At 43.5% G+C, this 19666-nt stretch overlaps 2 protein-coding genes across 6 annotated transcripts in view; one reads left to right on the plus strand and one right to left on the minus strand.

Annotated features, from left to right (window-relative positions):
• The window catches only part of LOC130111349 (protein TANC1-like), a 41198-nt gene extending 35042 nt beyond the window's left edge, over positions 1-6156 (plus strand). Inside the window, exons 25-29 of the mRNA XM_056278508.1 lie at positions 71-110; positions 189-280; positions 1480-1626; positions 2844-2944; positions 4752-6156. Of these exons, the coding sequence (XP_056134483.1) occupies positions 71-110; positions 189-280; positions 1480-1626; positions 2844-2944; positions 4752-6156 (1785 nt within the window). The remainder of the gene's footprint in view (positions 1-70; positions 111-188; positions 281-1479; positions 1627-2843; positions 2945-4751) is intronic.
• Positions 6157-6540: 384 nt separating this feature from the next.
• wdsub1 (WD repeat, sterile alpha motif and U-box domain containing 1) lies at positions 6541-17744 on the minus strand. Of its 5 annotated transcripts, XM_056278488.1 has the most exons (14): positions 17622-17715; positions 17129-17165; positions 15865-16276; positions 15406-15593; positions 15066-15152; positions 14183-14276; positions 12986-13019; positions 12821-12861; positions 12524-12630; positions 12360-12377; positions 11711-11737; positions 10209-10388; positions 8028-8162; positions 6601-7837 (listed from the first exon to the last, which is right to left on the minus strand). In XM_056278488.1, exons 3-14 carry the CDS (start codon positions 16260-16262, stop codon positions 7686-7688), a joined length of 1461 nt encoding a protein of 486 aa, XP_056134463.1. In that variant the 5' UTR covers positions 16263-16276; positions 17129-17165; positions 17622-17715; the 3' UTR covers positions 6601-7685. The 5 variants fall into 5 exon arrangements, with proteins under 5 accessions (XP_056134464.1, XP_056134463.1, XP_056134462.1 ...); XM_056278487.1 differs by lacking the exon at positions 17129-17165 and having other exon boundaries at positions 17702-17744; XM_056278486.1 differs by lacking the exon at positions 17129-17165 and having other exon boundaries at positions 17622-17714.
• Positions 17745-19666: the final 1922 nt, after the last annotated feature.

Consider the following 19666-nt stretch of genomic DNA (forward strand, 5'->3'; position numbering starts at 1 on the left):
ATTTTAAACCCATTTTTTGTACCTCTCTCTCTCTTTTTCTGTCTTTGCTGGGGCTGATGCTCGCTTTGACTGTCCAAAAGGCTACAGAACAGCACCACATGATCGATCAGGTACGTGATTTATGACACTGAGGGAGACAAAAAGGCAAAAGGAGAAAAGAAAGATAAATCTTTACACTGTTCCCTCAGGTCACGCTACATGGGCAATGGCCTCCTCAAAACCAGATATTCTCCTGATCCTGCTGCAGAAGCTGATGGAGGAGGGCAACATGCTCTACAAGGTGGGTTCAGCTGCTCACCTGTGTTTCAGACAGTATGAGTGTGTGTTCACTGAAACACTGGCTGCTTATTCACCCCTGCAGAGGTTAAAATGACTTCAAATTCCCAAAACGACTTTTGCAGTTGAGGGGTCAACCATAGATGGTTTATTTCTCTTTTTCCTTCTCAGTTTACAATTAAGCAATATCACACGAGAGGGAGTGCTGTTATACTGAATATCAGCACAACCTCGAGTGTGATATTGCTTTTATACAATCGCCATTAGTTAACAGTAATAAGCGACAACAGATTGATTTGTTTGTTTATTTAATAATCTATTTAGCTCCGCCAACAAATAGTTCCACAACTGCACTCTTGAACTTGGAACGTTGCCAGGCAACCTGAACACAAACATTTTCCTGCACAGCTTGCTACTTTGTATAGGTCTACACACGTTACCGCTGGCTAGCTACTTTGTATCATGTACATTAATCTGGACGTTTCCATTTATTGTGCAACCAGTGAAAGAAGAGTCTGTTGACACTGACAGGCGCTTGGGTGGCATGTGTGATTCCGAGCAACCAGACAGTACGTTGCTCCATCGTTTCCTGCTCTCAGTGGATGATCATAATCTGATATTGATAACGACCGTTGATGTAGCCTAATTAACGGTTATTAATAGAACACCTGTGTGGCGGAGTGATACATATAGTTAAAAGTCCCAGTGCTGTTATACTGAATATCAGCACTCATGGAATGCCTCTTGTCCAATCAAATGACTTGGTTGGAACTAACTGTTGTATAATATAATATAAATGTCGTGATGCATGCTCAATAATCCAGGTAAGAAAATAAAAGAAGGTTGAAACAGTTCATCTGGATGTATTCAACCTTCTTTGAATATAATATAAAAGTTCAACCTTGACAGTCTGATATCTGCAGTAACAAATGACTCTAAGACATCAACTCAGTCAATCAGTGAAAAATATATTTAACCACATGTGATGTGCATTTGGCTTTTTCATTGCTTATGTCTAAATTTGCAATAATTTAATAGATAAGTAAATGAGGTTTTGAGCGTTTGGAGTTGTGGAAGGTGTTTACATGTTTGTCTCACTTCTTCATTGTTCTATAATAACTGTTGCTCTCTCGCTCTCTCTGCCCCTCTCCATTTCTCCCCCCATCCTTCTCTATTCCCTCTTCCTCCCTGTGCATTATTCAGAAGGGACGCATGAAGGAGGCAGGCCAGCGATACCAGTATGCCCTGAGAAAGTTTCCCCGCGAAGGTCCGGGAGAGGAGCTGAAAGGACTGAAAGAACTGCGGGTCTCCCTCTATCTCAACCTTTCCCGCTGTCGCAGGAAAACCAACGTAAGGCTCACGCCTGTTGGTACTGTATTGACCTGTTAATGTACTATTGAACTACCATCCGGGGAGGGGGTGGGGGTGGGGGGTTCAGATGCATCTGCAGTGGAAAAGAAGGCAGATGGTGGGGTAGGGTAGAGCTTCCCATGTGATGTATTGTTCATCTGAATCGGCATAAATAGAAAATCGGCATCAACATAGTAGCTCCAACCGAGAGATCTCGGCGCTTTTCCACGCAACGTATTTGATTTCATGTTGTCACAATGCGGATGAGCTGAGAGATCCGTGGTTGATTGGCGATTATGAACGTGTGCGATGTTATTGTAGGGACAGGTGTGCATGTGCGTGTGCATGCGACGTAGAGCCAGTTATGGAAAATGCCCTTGTGATGAGCGAGCGCCTAGCAGATTGTGTTAAAACGGCACGCACAAGGGTCACTGTGGCCAATGAATTATAGAGCAGATGATGTGAAGTGATAAGGTCACTCTCTCACAGGGAGGAGTGCAGTGTCTCTCTCATTCTCTGTCTCCCACGTGGCCCTGCCCATTCCTTCTCTCTCCTCTTCCACCAGGGGGGTTATTTACAGTTGATGCGCAGTGGACCAACTGCAACCACACATCATATCAGAGTGCATGTGATAAGCACTAGTAAAGAGACTACACGATACCGTCATTAAACATTCAACAGCCCTGTCCACAGCCTCCCGTTCAAGGCTTGCCGCCATGACCTCGCTCCCAAGGACGGACTCGCAAAGCAGTCGCCTCATTAAATGTTCACCTGAGAAAATTACGATGAAGAGCGGCGGAAAAGGCAGCGGAGGGCAGCGGGTTTCTCTCCCTTCCCCCTGAATGAAAGTGAAAATCATCAGAGCATGTGGTCTGTTTGCTGTTATAGGATGCAGCTCGCAAATCCGCACAAACATTTGAGGGTAGTCGCGCATGCACACACGCAAGCACACACACACACATGACCATTTTATGAGAAATCAAAGCATTTATTAGTTCTGCTGAAAAAGCTTCAGGCTTCTCTGCAAAGGCTGAATAACCACCGCTACCACTAATACCCAAACAGACATTGTCAGTTCTAGTCACAAAACTACCAAGATCAACGTACCATGGAATTTGGCTTTTTCAGCCTTACCCTTAAGGGCTACTTAAAAAGCAAATTACATTGCATTTAACCGATTTTTCTTTTTCTTTTTTTTATTCTGTCTGAAATTCCAGGACTTTGGCATAGCTGAGGAGTTTGCAACAAAGGCCTTGGACCTCAAGCCAAGGTCTTATGAAGCATATTATGCAAGAGCACGTGCCAAAAGGAGCAGCAGGTAAAACATTACCTTAAACAAGCCTCAACATTTAAGATGCTTTTAGAGAAAATCTTAATAATACAACACAATTTTGCTCCCCAGTTAAACAGCCATTCAAATGGGCCTGCGAAGAATGGTAACCCAAGGTCTTCTCTTTTTTAGTCCAGCTTAAAGGAAAACTGGTATTTTTTCAACCTGAGCCCTATTTTCCTATTGTTAGTAGTTTATCCCAGCGTTTCCCAACCCAGTCCTCAAGGAACCCCTATCCTGCAGATTTTCATTGTAACCCTGCATAGGTAGCCCTGCTTGTACTTACTCAACCAATCATCTCACAGCACTTAATTATGCAAGGTGTGCAACATCTGACGTAATTCATTGCTGATTGGTTGAATAACTACAATTCAGGGTTGCAAAGAAAATATGCAGGATAGGGGGTCCTTGAGGACTAGGTTGGGAAACACTGGTTTAACCGATCATTGGGTGGCAGAATCTTTTCAATTGACTCAGTATTGATCAAGCTAGTGTCAGCCACCTGCTGCGTACCAAGCTGCAAAATAATCCATCTGGGCAGTAGCGCTTGCCACATAACGTCCACTCACTGAAAGAGCTTTATTTATTTATTTGCTTATTTATTTATTGGCACTAACAGAGTCATGATGTTATGAGAAGAGTCTAAAGAGCCTTAGCTACGATGTCATTCATGGAATTACATATATATCTATATCAATCCATTCTGAACCCGGAGCAGAGGTCTCACTCTGTAATCCAGTGAGGGATGAGATGTTGTAGGAAGACAACGACAACAGTGGAAACACAAGCTTCTTCTCTGCATTTAACCCATCCTAGCTGTGTAGCTAGCAGCAGTGGGCAGCTGCCGTGCAGCATCCGGGGACCAACTCCAGTTCGTCTTGCCATGCCACGGTCAGGGGCACAGACAGGAGTATAAACCCCAACATGCATGTCTTCTTGATGGTGGGGGGGAAACCGGAGCACCCGGAGAAAACCCACCAGACACAGGGAGAACATGCAAACTCCACACATAGGACGACCTGGGATGACCCCCAAGGTTGGATGACCCCAGGGTTCGAACCCAGGACCTTCTTGCTGTGAGGTGACAGCGCTAACCACTGCGCCACCATTTTCATACGCTTCTCAAAATATTTTGAGCCTGTTAGTGACAAAAAAGTTATTTTGGTAGACGTTATGTGGCGAGCACTATTGCCCCAAAGGATTACATTGCAGCTTGGTGCACAGAGGGTAGCTGAGGCTAGCTTGCTCAATCCGATATCAGTTTAAAAGTTTCTGCTCACTGTTGTTCAGTTTGACTCCCAACGAAAGCAGCAAAGGGCTTAAGACAACATGAAATGAAAATTTACTGTTTTAGCTCATTTCCCCATGCATATTATGCACCTACCTTAACAACTTGTGCCAAAAAGAAATCTTAAAATTCAGTTATATTGGTAATTTTGCATTAAAAATCTAATCTTATTAGCTTCCTTTAAAACAGCCAAATTTTTGTGATTGCATCACCAAGTCCATGCAGGCGAGCGAGCAATATTCCAACCAGTAGCATCATAAAATAATTTGCACGATCAATTCAGATCCTGAAATATCGAATCCATCCCTCCCTACACTTTGTCTTGCCTGAATATCCTGTCTTATTTTGTTAATACGTCACACTACATGTATACATATACTTTAATATGTCACACTATGGAAGCAGGATACACTCTTTGGGTTAAAAAATACCAGATTTTTCCTTTAACCGTCAAACCAAGTCAAATAATTTTCTTTTTGTCCTTTCCATTTCCTCTGGCGTCCTCAGGAAGTTTGCTGCAGCACTGGCAGACCTCAACGAGGCGGTGCGCCTTTGCCCCTCCAACCGAGAGATCAGGCGCCTCCTGGCTCGGGTGGAGGAGGAATGTCACCATCATCAGAACAAGATGCCCGGCAACAGCCCACCGCACGGGTACGACCAGGAACCCCACTCCCACCACCATCAACCCACAGAGGGCGACGCAGACATCTATTCGCAGGGAAGCCCAGAAAGACAAAGTCCCATTGATCCAGTGGATGTTGAGAGAGATTACCAGGAGGGAGAGGGAGAGGGGCCGGCCCTACAAAGTGGAAAAAGCCCAGAATACTGGCCTCTGAATCCATATGCTCCCAACAGGACACTCCATGGAAGTGTGGCCTTTGGTGGAGCAGATCAAGCACCATGTTTTCCTCAAGAGGAGTCCATACAGAACCAGCAGTTCATGGACATTCCAGCACCTATCCCTCTGACAAACAGACAGACCCAGAACCAGGGCAGCAGAGCTCAGCACCACTGCCATTCGCTGCAGACCGGAGGTAGAGTTGGGGGTAGGCCCCTCTCTCTGTGCGGCCCCTCCAGCCCCCTACCAGGCAGACACATCTCCACCTCCCTGAGGCCTACCCCAGTGCTGGGCATTGACATCGGCCCTGTACCAGTCACGACCAACGAACCCTCTGGGCACAGCCCCACAGAACACTACCACCTGATCTCGCCCAAAAACTCTTCTCCCCCTGGCCCCACCCAACCCGTCCAATCCTACCAGCCCCGCTCCTCCAGCTTCTCCAGGGGCTCTGAGAGACTCTCCACCCACTCCATGGCTCTGGATAGCTTTTCTTTGGCTCTGGGATCTGGTATGGAGGTCAGGAGGGAGGGTGGTGGGAGCTCTGTGGGCACAGCAGATTCAAGGGGCTCCAGCTCAAGTCAGGCCTCCAGCGGGACCCTGTCGGACAGTGGCAGACAACATGTGCCGGATGCCCCACGCATAACCAAGAGCAGTGGTAGTTTCAAGGGCAAGCCTGAGATAAAACCCCGGCCCTTCATGGGGGTGATGGACAAGGCTGTGCGAGTACAGGGCCAGCAGTCCTCTGGGCTTGGCCGTCAGGGGCCAGGGCAGTCCCCGGGTGGAGGAGGACCAGAAAGTTTCAACATGTCCGTCATGGACTTTCAAATCATGAACAATGAGTTCAAGAGGGCCTCATACCAAGAGTCGTCCCCTGGAAGTCAGCCCAACAGCCAGCAGCAAGGCAGGGAGTTTGGAGAGAGACTCCACCAGCGAGAGGCCAGAGCCACTGTGTCCTCCCACCTCCGCTTTCCTGATGGGAGGCACAGACAGGCCAGTCTCACTAGAGACAACCCAGTCCTTCACATGGCTCCCATCAAACCCAAGCGCTCCTTCATAGAGTCCAATGTCTGATTTTAGTCGATCAAAGCACAGAAGCTGGTTGATTTCAAGGGATGAGCCCACATACTGCTGTAGCAAGGGAGACTGCTTTGATGCAGGCTTCTTTTGAGCCTGTTCTTTCTTCTGTAGTTATGCTACTGCACTGCATTTACAATCTAGTGGCAGTGTCGAATTAAAACTCAGGCTACTAGGCTTCTGCTTTCATCTGTGGACAGCTACACTAGCATATTAACAAAAGCCTGATGTTTTCAATTGAATGTAAAAAAAAAAATCTCAAGCTTTAGTTTATTCTAGCAGTTACAGAGAAATCTAAAGCATTGTATATGAATACATGAGAACATTAGGTGCAAGATATTAATATTTCTATTGTCGGGCTTACTGAAGAACATTTATATTTGTACGGTGTATACTATATTTACAGATTATATATTTCCCTGTAAGTGGTAATTGTCTTTCAGTATTGCAGCTTTCAAAGGAAATTACCTTGTGTACTGGAGATTCTTTTTCTTGGTACATTTGATAAAAAGGCACTGTAGACACATTATCAGAATTTTCTTGTAATCTATTTATTCAAATGATTGCTTTGATCTAAACATTATGTCTTATTTATTTTGGAATAGCAGAGAGCATATGAAATGTTTATTGGCTTAAATAATGACATGATTGAATATTGATATTTATGACATAAATGAAGTGATTATTGATTTATCTGGACTTGAGTTCCAGCTGTTGAATATAAGTACTTTAGGAGACTTGTTAAATCTATATATCCAAAGCTGTCATATGCCATTACAGAGTCGTAACAGGATGACAGACCGGTATAATAAAATATATATGGAGGACTAATCCTTTCAATTGTACTTTATAGCTAGACATTTACCATCATCTACACATACCGGCTCATATTTTTATATCCACCTCCCATGCAATGCTGAATGTTAGTGTGCACACACCAGTCATGCAATCCAGACATTGCACAGTACCACCTAACATCGAATATCTGAACCGACATTAAAGAAATGAAATTAAAAAATCATATGTAAATGGGAGCACAACCATTTGTGAAACAGTTTTCAAAAATTTTCTGTCAATACCTGTCACAAGCAAGTCTTCTGGAAGCTAGACTGTACGTCGATTTCAGTCGTCGAAGAATTTCCTCTGTCTGAACAGCCTCATTTTCCATGGGGTTTGAGCTGCTGAAGTTGTACGACATGTCTGACGAAAAACCACAGTCAGCTGAACAAGTGCCACTCCGATGAGGAAAGACTGTCGGCTGTGACTTGAAAATAACAGCTCATACTATCATCATGCCAACTTAAGATTGCAGCTGGTGGTAGCAATTATTTTTGGTGAGGGATAATGCTAACAAGCAATTTTTTCCCCCAATTAACTTAATGCCAGAAAAGAAATGTCCCCATGATGTGCACATGCCTTGAAAAGGTAAAAAAAAAAAAAAATCAATTGCCAAGGCATTCCTGTGAGTGCTGTGTGGTATTTTTGTTAACTTTTAGATAGACGACAGGGAAGATAATTTCATAATGCTACTGGCTGGTCTTCCAGCGGCCCATAGCCATCTTTAAGGTGTGGTTAGGAGTCAGCAAGGTGGTCATAAGGGGCAGGTTGGTCATGGGGCTTGAGCGATTCTTGGTGTTGATCCAGCTCTCAATAGCCCCTCTCTCATATGAGTAGCCATCTGCTCAAAACATAAAAAGGAAAAATACAAATACTTTTAAAAATCCTGTACCGTTTTTTGTGGAAAATAGGTTCACATTTAACAGACATCCAACAGCTTCTGTTATGTGTTGTCATCACAGCTAATTAACGTGCTACATGGAAACAGCTTTAGGAGGTGGACGGTGGTGTTTGCTGGACTCGTCTCTCACCAGCAGCAATGACTGGATCCTTCATCAGCTCTCTGGTGATGGGACACAGGAACTCGTCAGGAATGTTTGTACAAAAAGACGCACCCTTCAGCTCCTCCACCTTTCTCAGGAACTTGCTGCGCAGACCTAGTGACTCTACTCACATACACACACACACACACACACACACACACACACACACACACACACACACACACACACACACACACACACACACACACACACACACACACAAACAAACACGTTGGGAAACATGACAAGGAAGACGGAAAAGCTTTTAATTATTTTTTGTGTGCAATTATCAAAATGCTATTAGATAAAAGGGTTAGTTAGAAGGCCGACCTGCCCTGCCACACACACACACACACTATATACGTATACAAAAGAAACATCAACATCAAGGTCATCAGACCCTGCATATAATTCTAAAGAGCTACACAACATTTTATTGTCGTGCCTCTGCTTGTTTGCCCTGTGCTTTGAATGTCAAGAATTTAATTTGTATTGAATTAAAAATCTGTGTGTGTGGTGAAGCGAGGTTGAACCTCACGTGTAAATATTTGTGCTACATGAGCAGTATCCCCTGTATGCGTCTTAGTTAATACATTATCATTTTTGAAGCAACACAAGAGTTAAGGTGCAGAACTCATCACTATTAGGATTTTAAAAACTACTGAACGACTGAAGGAAGCAGCCGTGAGAGTAAAATTCAAGTACATCTGAGCTCCAATAAAAGTTCCTGATTCTAATCTATGCCCAGTGTGGCTGGTTCCATTTCATTGCCGCTGTAAACCACATAATATTGTGCACCGTTTCATCTACTCCATTCAATTCAGAGACGCAGCTACTTCTCCCACGAGTTCTTCGGAGCAGACAAGACATGTTTCTTGCACAACATTGTGCTCCAGCTTAGCTCTTCAAACATATACAAGAAAGTTGGCCAGCGGCAACTTAAATGTACAGTATGATCGCTCTCTGTTATGGCAAGCCAACTCAGTCATGGAAACTGGGGACAGACTGACAGCACACACTTCGGAGAGAATAAAAAGTGACTTTTGGATGGAGATGACAGCATGGCAACACAACAGGCTCCTGCTGACAACTACAAGACAGCAGAGCTCTCCGAAGTCAGCCAAATAGCTCCACACCTTACACAACAGAGCAGAGGAGCACTCAAGACTTCCATCCATCCATTATCTGAACAGCTTATCCTGCTCTCAGGGTGGCGGGGATGCTGGAGCCTATTCCAGCAGTCATTGGGTGGCAGGCGGGGAGACACCCTGGACAGGCCGCCAGGCCATCACAGGGCGCGCACGCGCGCACACACACACACGCACACACACACACGCACACACACACACACACACACACACACACACATTCATTCCTAGGGACAATTTAGTACGGCCAATTCACTTGACTTACATGTCTTTGGACTGTGGGAGGAAACCGGAGCCCCCAGAGGAAACCCACACAGACATGGGGAGAACATGCAAACTCCACACAGAGGACAACCCGGGATGACCCACCAAGGTAGGACTACCCTGGGGCTCGAACCCAGGACCTTCTTGCTGTGAGGCGACCGCGCTAACCACTGCGCCACCATACTGCCGCACTCAAGACTTGATAAATCAAAACAAAATTTTAGAAATCCCACTTCAGAAAGACTTGGAAACAATCAAGAAGGGTCTAACGATATTAGGTGTGAAGCCATTTTGTACCTTATGGGAAATACAGTTTGGGGGGATTGGGTTACATAACTGATGGAGCGTTCTTAAAGTAGATTACAGTCAGAACCGCTGAAACCACACAGCCTTTAATGCCTTTTCCATGCACCCTAATATTGTATAATCTTGCAGGCTAAAACCCACATCAACATTCATTCATTCCTTCCCCTTAACTTTATTTCTCGGCCTTTATAACAGCAATGTAAATAGGTAAAATGCCTAAGTAAACAAATCCAAGTATTTTTAGCAAATCTATTTGTGTCTTCCCATAAGAGACCAGACTTACACAACCCATGATATCATGCTTATATTGTAGCCAGTATCAGAAATCCATTACACTTGAATTGACTCAAGTGATTTGCAAGTTGGCACTAGTGTAATTAATCTTACTAATCAATAAAAGGTGTACTCTGTATTCTATATACGTATTATGTGGGATGCTTGTTCACCTCACCTATGTTGAGCTCTGACGCTAAGGTGTCTTTCGTCAGATTGAGCAGTTCCATTCCATCTATGTTGTTTGCCCTGAATTTTTCCACCAATGTCTCAAGACCTTCCTCCACCAACCAGGCGGACACGTCTTCTTCTGACCAATCGCTGACCAACAACTTGGACTGGCCCGCTACGGTTCGACCTGAGAGAGCAAGAGTGAAAACAGTAAGGAATTGTGGTCAGCTGCAACACCGTTTGAGAAATGACCAAAAGCTCTTCATGCAAGACTATCTTGGAATGACAATGATTGCTACATTTGATTGTCAATAGGGGATCTTTACTACCATAGTATGCAGAGTAATACAAAAAGTGGGGAAGTTTTTGTATTTTTTTGAAGACTGAAGCCATCACATAAGATTTAATTTAAGAGGGAGGAAAGGCCCATACAATGCAGACAGAAGTGCATGTTCAAAGCTGAAAACCAAGTTAGGACTAAACGTATACGCCAATCAGCCAAAACATTAAAACCATCGGCCTAATATTGTTTATGTCACTCTCGTGCTGCCAAAACAGCTACAACTCATCAAGGCGTGGACTCCATAAGACCTCTGAAGGTGTCCTCTCGTATCTGGCACCAAGACGTTAGCAGCAGATCCTTCAAGTCCTGTAAGTTGCGAGGTGGGGCCTCCATGGATCGGACTTATTTTTCCAGCACATCCCACAGATGCTTGATCGGATTGAGATCTGGGGAATTTGGAGGCCAAAGCAACACCTTGACAGTTGAAAAAGACAGGAAAAGCAGGGGAGAGAGAGAAGATGACATGCAGCAAAGGGCCCGGGCCAGATTCGAACCCAGGCTGCTGCGGTAAGGACTCAGTCTTATTGTAATACGCGCTCTACCAGGTGAGCCACTGGGGCACCCCCCCCGAGCTCTTCGTCACGTTCCTCAAACCATTCCTGAACAATTTTTGCAGCGTGGCAGGCCGCATTATCCTGCTGAAAGAGGCCACTGCACTCAGGCAATACCGTTGCCATGAAGGGGCGGACTTGGTCTGCAACGATAGATGGCATGTGTCAAAGTAACGTCCACATGAATGCCAGGACTTCCCACAGTGCAACCTGGTGCCATCTCTTCCCCACGTAAACAACACACACACACTCACACACACACACAGCCGTCCACATGCTATAAAAGAAAACATGATTAAACATGATTCATCATACCAGGCCACCTTATTCAACTGCTCCATGGTCCAGTTCTGACGCTCATGTGCCCATTTTAGGTGCTTTCGGTGGTGGACAGGGGTTACCATGGACACTCTGACCAGTCCGCAGCTACGCAGCCCCATATGCAGCAAGCCGTGATGCACTGTGTGTTCTTTAACGTTTTGGCTGATCGGTGTACGTACACATTCATGACTTCAGTACATATTAGGTGTATTTTATACCTCCTGCCATTCATAAAAGGGGCTTTTTGGTGTAAAACATGGAAAAAAATACTTGGGGGGGAGGGGTGCTCCCTACCTTCAGCTGAGATGAATGACTGATGCTCTGGAACAACGAGATATGAGTGAATAACTCCAAACAGACAAACAGTACACGCTGGTACTAAATACAGTGTATACGTATGAATAGTAAAACATGAAAAATGTTTGGTATCAATCAGACATGTAGGGTTTAAGTGAAACACTTTAAACTGAAGAGTAATTAAAGCGCTGTATGCCAAGTGGTAGTTAATTTGTTTAATCTTGCAGCGTAGGACTTAACATCTACTAGCTCTTGAACGGAGAGCAACCGGACAAGGCAAACGCTACAAGTACTGTGGCACTGTACTGTTCCTGTTATGGTAGAGAATATAAATTCATAAATACAATGTATAATTTATTTACATTTTAATTAATAATTATCTAAATATAATTTATGATTTCCACCTCACACAACAAAATCATATTAATTATATTAAATTATATTAAATCATATTAATTATATTATTATTTCTGATGATAAAATCAGGCTTTTTCAGGAGGATTTGCAAAACACACTGAACTAATCTACAAATTATTAAAAGAATGCACACCTGAGTTGTTTATCACAAGGTAGGTATTACACTTCTCATGCCTCTATCTGTCAAAAACAGTCACAGAACATAAGTGTAGAAGAAAAGAGAACTTACCCGCGTATACTTTCCCCGCTTTTTCGTGGACATGATATGAGGAAAAGTAAGTAGGAAAAAAATAAAGTAAAACAAAAATTATTTTGAATTTGGCTTCATTAAAAATCAGTTAGTACTTAAGCTTTATCAGACAGCGATGTGTATGTGTGTCGATATTTTCCTACCTTGGCCACTGCATCCATCCTCCAACCTCCAGATGTTGACATTCTTGTCCATAGATCCTGTAGCAATCAGTGGCGAAGTGGGAGAGAAGGCACATGCCGTCACATACCTGCAGCAAAAAAGATCTCCATCAGCTGAGGTGTAGTTATGTTAACGATGCAAAACAGGATTCCTTGAGGTGTTAATAGTATGACATGCCGATTTTCAGCAGTTTAGTTTTAAGGTTACTTCACATCCAAAAATTCAACAAATGAAACCACTGCTCATGTGTAACCATGGCAGCAAGTGTAACTATTTACCTTTCATGCTGGGTCAGTGTGTAAAGCAAAGCTGCACTATTCTGAAAACACAACGTTCAAGTTCAGTGCAATACCATCCATGAATGTTATGTCAAAAAGGTAACAGGAATGAGTTCATTCTTCAACAGAAGCCTTTGAATGAATTGATAGAATAGAGGTACTTACAGCATCGTAGATTGCAACGGTTTTATCCACAGAGCTGCATGACATAAAAAGATGATATTTTCAGCATATACACCTACACTGTGTGGTCAGACCTACATTTGCGAATTTAAAAGGCAGATGAAAACCAAACCCCCAACCTTTCCCATGCTCATTTTGAGACTTAGCAGGGCATTATTTTTTTGGAATGAAGCGATGCGTGTCTCCATCCTGTCATGGATCAAATGCTAAACTCTCATGTTTGACTTGAGGTGGTCAGCCAAAAGGATTTATCATAATATTTTTAATCTAGAACGGCTATGCAATTTAAACAGTTGACTTAATGATTCCCATTGAAATTTATTAAGGGACTCACATTCAGTCATTTAAGATGTCAGTTGAGGGGCGTCCGGGTAGCGTAGCGGTCTATTCCGTTGCCTACCAACATGGGGATCGCCGATTCGAATCCCCCATGTTACCTCCGGCTTGATCGGGTGTCCCTACAGACACAATTGGCCGTGTCTGCGGGTAGGAAGCCGGATATGGGTATGTGTCCTGGTCGCTGCACTAGCGCTTCCTCTGGTCAGTCGGGGCACCTTTCCGGGGGGGAGGGGGAACTGGGGGGAATAGCGTGATCCTCTCACCCACTACATCCCCCTGGCGAAACTCCTCAGGTGAAAAGAAGTGGCTGGTGACTCCACACGTATCGGAGGAGGCATGTGGTAGTCTGCAGCCCTCCCCAGATCAGCAGAGGAGGTGGAGCAGCGACCGGGACAGCTTGGAGAGTGGGGTAATTTGCCAAGTGCAATTGGGGGGGGGGGTCACTTGAAAAGCTGCTTCTCCCTGGCTCCTATGTTCAACTATGTCGAAACGCTGTTCAGCTGTAACGTTGATTGACTGTCCCAACAGAATCCCCACATTGTTGTCGCATTTCAAATGGATAACATAATGCCAAATCTTAGGGATTGCAGTTTTAAATATTTTCAGGTTTCATCAGACCTGGACGGCCAAATTGTGTGACTAAAATAATGTATGTCTCCACCCCATGGTTGAACATTGCATTACAGTTTTATGTTTGCATCAAATGAGCCTCATAAGTGGCCAAACAAAATGCATTGTCACTCCGCAGCCCAAAAGGTCCCTCCATTGATTCCTCATAAACTTCCCTGGTGGAGCAAGGATGGTTAGAGGTCTCTGGAATATTTCCACATGCCATCTCACCCAGACACAAGCAGCTGACCATCTGCAGAGAAGGCGCAGGAGAGGACAGGAGCTGATTGGCCAATTAGTGTGTGTAAAAGCTGCATTTTAAACCCTAGAAGCAAGAAAAACATAAAAGAGGCATATCCTTAAATCATCCCAAGTGGCTACATTTCTTAGAAATTATGTTCAGATAAAATGTACATTGTGACAGCAGGCTAAAATAATAGTAACAATAAGAATATTTCATATAACAGAACCAAATGAACTTCAACTGAATGACAAACACTGCCATTGTGTAAAATGTAAACAGAGGAAAATTCAGCATATCAAAGCAAAAGAACAATCTCACTGAAGCAACACTGACATTATTTTAATCAATATGCGTATGTTGCCACACTGGGACACTGGACATGAATAATCTAGAATTGTGTCCAAAATTGCCCCTTGTCTGTTATATAGTGCACTACTTTTGATTTTGGACACATCTTAGGTTTATGACTGTGGTGGAGAGGGCTGTGGACCAGCTGCCCCCAGTTAGCTCAACTAGCTCAGGGCAGATTAAACAAGAGTCCACATTCCAAATGAAGACACCCCAGAGACCAGAAGAGAGCTGAACTACAGAACTGCATAGCTCTCTCATCATCTAAAGACATCTGTGTGCTTTTTACTGCTTTAATCCTTAGTGTTTTTAATATTCTCTTTTTAATAAACGGGCTGTTGAATCCTCTTAACCATCTTTGACTGTCTCTCTGCCTGCAGAGAGACAGTCAAAGGCTGGTGGTGCAGACTTGCCACAATGAGTTCAAATCTGTTTAAAATGAAATTGAGTTACAAAGATAAATTGATGAGAAATAGATAACAAAAAAGGGTTCTGCCAACACGCACTGATAGGTCCCTGTACCTTTAGTGCTGAATTTGTTGACAGCCCAGATCTTCAGATGACTATCTTGCCCACAGGATGCCAGACGGAATTGCACCACCTGACCACCTGAAAAAAAACACATGTACAAATCATCCACATCCACAAATCATGCCCAATCTCTCGCAAACAGTGATTTATCTTGTCAAGAGGCTGACAGTTAACCATAATATTACAATAACTGGATTAATGTGTATCATGGAAATTAGTATACTTTGTGAAAACAAATTAAGCCAGGCAACTTGTGCCAGAATCCTAGCATTACAAGATGTGCCACATAAAATGATTACATTGCGATTGTGAGTACCGAAATTCTTCTTACCACTGTGGATGTTGGGAGCAAATGCACAGCAAGTAACCCCCAGGTCGTGGGCATTTTTCTCTGCATGCAGCTGTTTCATGCCCAGGTCCCACAGACGGAGGTCACCATAGGTGGACCCAGTCATGAACAACTGGCCACAGGGGCTGAAAGAGCACGCTACCATAGTTGTGTCATTCACTGACCCAGTCCTTCAGAAAACACAACCAAGGGCAACTAGATTAAAACAGGAACAAATCATTTTGCAGAAGGGCTGTCTCTTTCTGTTCAGAGGAAGATTCAAGTTGAGAAAGATGCATGACTGGAAACATTTGTCTGGCTCTGCATAGATATGAAATACACTTGAACACCATTACTTCAAAGATTTTTACTTTTGAATAGACATTATTGAACTATGGCTTAACATTTGATTATCTTGAAACTAGAGAGTAAAAATCAGAATTTCATCCTCATCATCTTTACCTGAATAACTGTTTAGAGGGGAAATCCCACAGAGCCAAAGTACCATCAGATGCACCAGAAACCAGGTGGGTAGAGTCAGGGGAGAATGCACAAACCCTGACGGGGCTACGACCAGGATGCTCTAGGACTGCCTCGATTTCACCTGTTGTCATTGACCAGACAACTGTAGTTGCATCTGTCGAACATGAGGCGAGGAACTGTCCGCAAGCACTGAAGCAACAGCAATGGACCCCATATCCATGCCCTGATAGTGGTGAGTAGGGCAACTCTGAGAAATCACGGGTATTGTAGATTCGGATAGTTTTGTCCCCAGAGCAAGTGGCTAACAGTGTTGCGGAGAATGCACACCAGTTGACATCGTCTCGATGGTCTTGCAGAGTGCATATTAGAGACACCATTTGGAAAGCCAGTCCTAAATATCACGTGAGACAGACGAGTGACATAAAACACTATTAGTATTTTGAAAAAAAAAGGAAAAATATAGCTAAGCTAACTATAATGTTAGTTTCAGGTTCATCAATCACATCAATGGGGGGGGGGGGGACAGAGAGAGAAAATGAATATAACTAACACTAAAGGGGATTTAATTATACTGGCTCTAACAACTGATGCTAGTGTTAAAGGCACTGATAATGAAACGACAGAACAAAAACGAATTCTTTCAAATCAAAAACCAGGGAAAGGTCACAGGGTGACCTCTTTGTATGATGACCTTTTTGTATCCATGCCTTAAGGATGCATTCCAAAATTCCAACAGAAGAGCATTCTAAATTCTGTTGGGTCCCAGTCCAAGGCCCTCGCTCCACTTAAGTCCATGAAAGAATTAGAAAAATTTCCCTTTTTGGCTAAAGAAATTGAATCCTTCATCAAGGGGGGGGGATGCTGTTTTTCAATTATATCATACCACTAAGTATTATTAATTATTTAAATAAAAGATTCCATTTTGTTAATCCTTTTTTTCTTCTCAAACTGCTTGGCCAGATAGTACTTAGCTAATTACATCTAGCGCTGAATTCTGGTTTGTTTTCTTCATCTGGCTAGTAACTGACATTTTTAGAGAGAATATTTTATTAGAAAAGAGCTGCTGGGCATTCACTTTTAACATTATTTTTATGTTCCCCCCCCCACACATTTTTAAGCATATATGTTTCGTATTTTCAATTCAATGTGGCCTGAATCGATGTAAATGACGTTGCTAACTACACAGCGTTTCTAGTTAGCAGCTGGAAATGGTTTGCTTTGCCAAAACCACATTTTTAATCACCTTTCCGTCAGTAGCAAGGGAATATCCAAACAGAGGGCTGTAGAAAAAACGGTGTTCAATGTGACTCCCTGTTTTCACACAGAACGGACTCCTACCATGGGTTGTGCTATATTCCAGAATAAACTGTACATTGGGTATACAACTATTTCACTGTTGTTTTCTTTAAATAGCTAAATTGTGAGCAGTCCACTATGAGAGCTACAGAACTACAGAGCAGCAACCGCATCTGGTGGCTGAACGTAACTTACATAGATAGTAAAATGAGCAAAATAAATTAGCCTATATAAAGCACAATTTCTATGTAATAAACGAATCGAAACTGAATTTACACAATAGGCTTTTAGGTTACGTTACAGAACGCTAAGTAAGCTCTTAACACTGACAACCCAACTATGACGTTGAGCGAGCGTCATGTAGCAGCAAGCTATCATCACAGTGTGCGTCTCGGTTAATAAAGCCAAGTAGCCCCCCCTCCCCTCCGCCCCGGACAAACCGTGAGAAGCCAGGGGGAACAAACAGACGTGGTGGGTAAACTTCAGATAAATCAATATCGGCAGTTACGTCTAACTGTACCTTCCTCCGTCCCGTCCCAATGTTTACTTCCTCTTCAAACAGCTGACCGTGACGCATTTTTGACAGACTCCTCCCCCCCGCAACTTTACCCCCCTCCGCATTACACCTTTTCGCCTAACTGAGTGAGCTCATTAAATTTGGTTGAACAAAGTCAGTGATAACATTCCTCATATAAAAAAAACCCTCCTATTCCTTCTCAGGGGTACTCTGAACGCTGAATTTAAGATAAGAGCGTAACCTGGTCTAATGGGCAGAGAGTTTCTTGGAAACCACGTGATGTAGACGAACCATTGCATCGCAGCCTCGCTTAAATTAAACTTGACCACTGTAACGTCTGTTTTCCGTCGCTACTCTATCGACGAATGAACAAGCGAGGGACTCAGCACAACACCTACGCACTCTGTGTGGAAATATACCAAATGTGCGACCAAAATATACTAAATGTGCGACATGTCGCTGAGGAGTGCCACGCCAGTCACGTGGTTTCCGGCAGAATGTCTGAAGAGTTGGCCACTCAATTTCGTCCCAGCAGTGGGTCGACTTGGGTTGTTAACAAAATGGATCAGAACAGACCCTTGGTAAAACTGCCATGCTTATACTCTGTCTGTGTTGGCAATTTTGCACATCAGCTCTCAAATCGTTTTTAGATACACTTTGGTGTAAGAAAATCTTTACATATTGTAAACTACTAATAACACACGTTAGCCTCTAGCTAACGGGTCTGACTGTTCAGCCGAGCGGTTAGTGATGTCGCCTTGTGGTACAGTACACCGCTTTATTGAATCCCGCACCGGGCAAGAACATAACCGGTTACAATATGTAGGCCTATGGCCATAGTTCAAAAGGTTGGGTTTTTTTCACACACGCAAACACACCACACCACCACCTCCGCCCACCACACCCCATCACCCCCCTTAGAATCTTTTTACAAATCCACCATCGGTAGTTAAATTCTACCCATAATAGAGATCTGCACACCGGTAGCCTTGCCCTTTGCCTCCGTCAAGACGTATCCCTCAGTCTAAATGACCATTGCTGTGGTAGCTAATCCCTCTCTCAGTGGCATAGTTTTTATAATCTGTAAAAGAAAAAAGGCAGTTTAATCAAAAACATAAACCATAAGACCACAGATTTCTTTTCCTGAGCTTTCCTAGTTAGTTTTTAAATACACTCGGTGTAAGAAAATCTTTCATGGTTGAGAACATGTAGACCAATGGCTTCAAAAGGTGATTGTAGTTTTGTAGTTTTTTTGAAGTCCTCGTCTCCTCCACCTAATCGTCTGACATATTTACAGTCCAATAAATCCGTTATCACAAAGCACTGAAATGCATTCACAACTAATGTATTTAAGAACCCCCCCACCTCCAAGTGCTAAAATGTGGCTTGATGATGAGGTCAGATGAGCCTCGACCCGGCACTGTAATCCTCCTATGAAGGGTCGAAGTGACAATGCACGTGATAGTAATGATTTTGCTGCGATCTAATCTGAGACCCCTCAATTTGGGGGGGGGGACTACAGCACAGACTCTTCCAACAACTAGGGTACACTGCTTCGCATGTATGCCATTCATCTGATTACAGCAGTGATTGCATTACTGCAACCTGCAGTTTGTGAGAGGGACAAGACAGTGTTGTGTTCACTCATGAAAAGACAATGCAGTTCAGCACTGACGCCCTGGAAGTCAAGTATTCCATTTACAGTCTCATGACATACAAAACAATTATTAACCTGGGTATGACATTTATAAGAAACTTGTACGAAGCAAGTCAAGGTACGATTATAGATTTTGAAATGTTCAACCTGTGAGAATCAGTGAAGATGAGTGAGCATGAAGACGGGTATGTCCTGATCAAGGTCTAATATTTGGCCGAAACCCAATGCATTTTGCAACATAATTCACGTGAAGCCTCTTAAGAACTTCATTTTCTTTCTGAAGTGCTGGTCCAATATGCACACTATTCACA

The sequence above is a fragment of the Lampris incognitus genome, chromosome 4, assembly GCF_029633865.1.
Source record: "Lampris incognitus isolate fLamInc1 chromosome 4, fLamInc1.hap2, whole genome shotgun sequence".
Lineage (NCBI taxonomy): Eukaryota > Metazoa > Chordata > Actinopteri > Lampriformes > Lampridae > Lampris > Lampris incognitus.

Bases quoted from the DNA above. Each gene is read 5' to 3' on its own strand.
- wdsub1 (XM_056278487.1), bottom strand. From the start codon at position 16,262: ATGGTGTCTCTAATATGCACTCTGCAAGACCATCGAGACGATGTCAAC. The intron at 12,862-12,985 runs GTAAGTACCTCT...TTGTGTTTTCAG, and splicing joins CCGTTGCAATCTACGATGCT to AATAGTGCAGCTTTGCTTTA. The intron at 12,631-12,820 runs GTAAATAGTTAC...TTTTTGCTGCAG, and splicing joins ACACTGACCCAGCATGAAAG to GTATGTGACGGCATGTGCCT.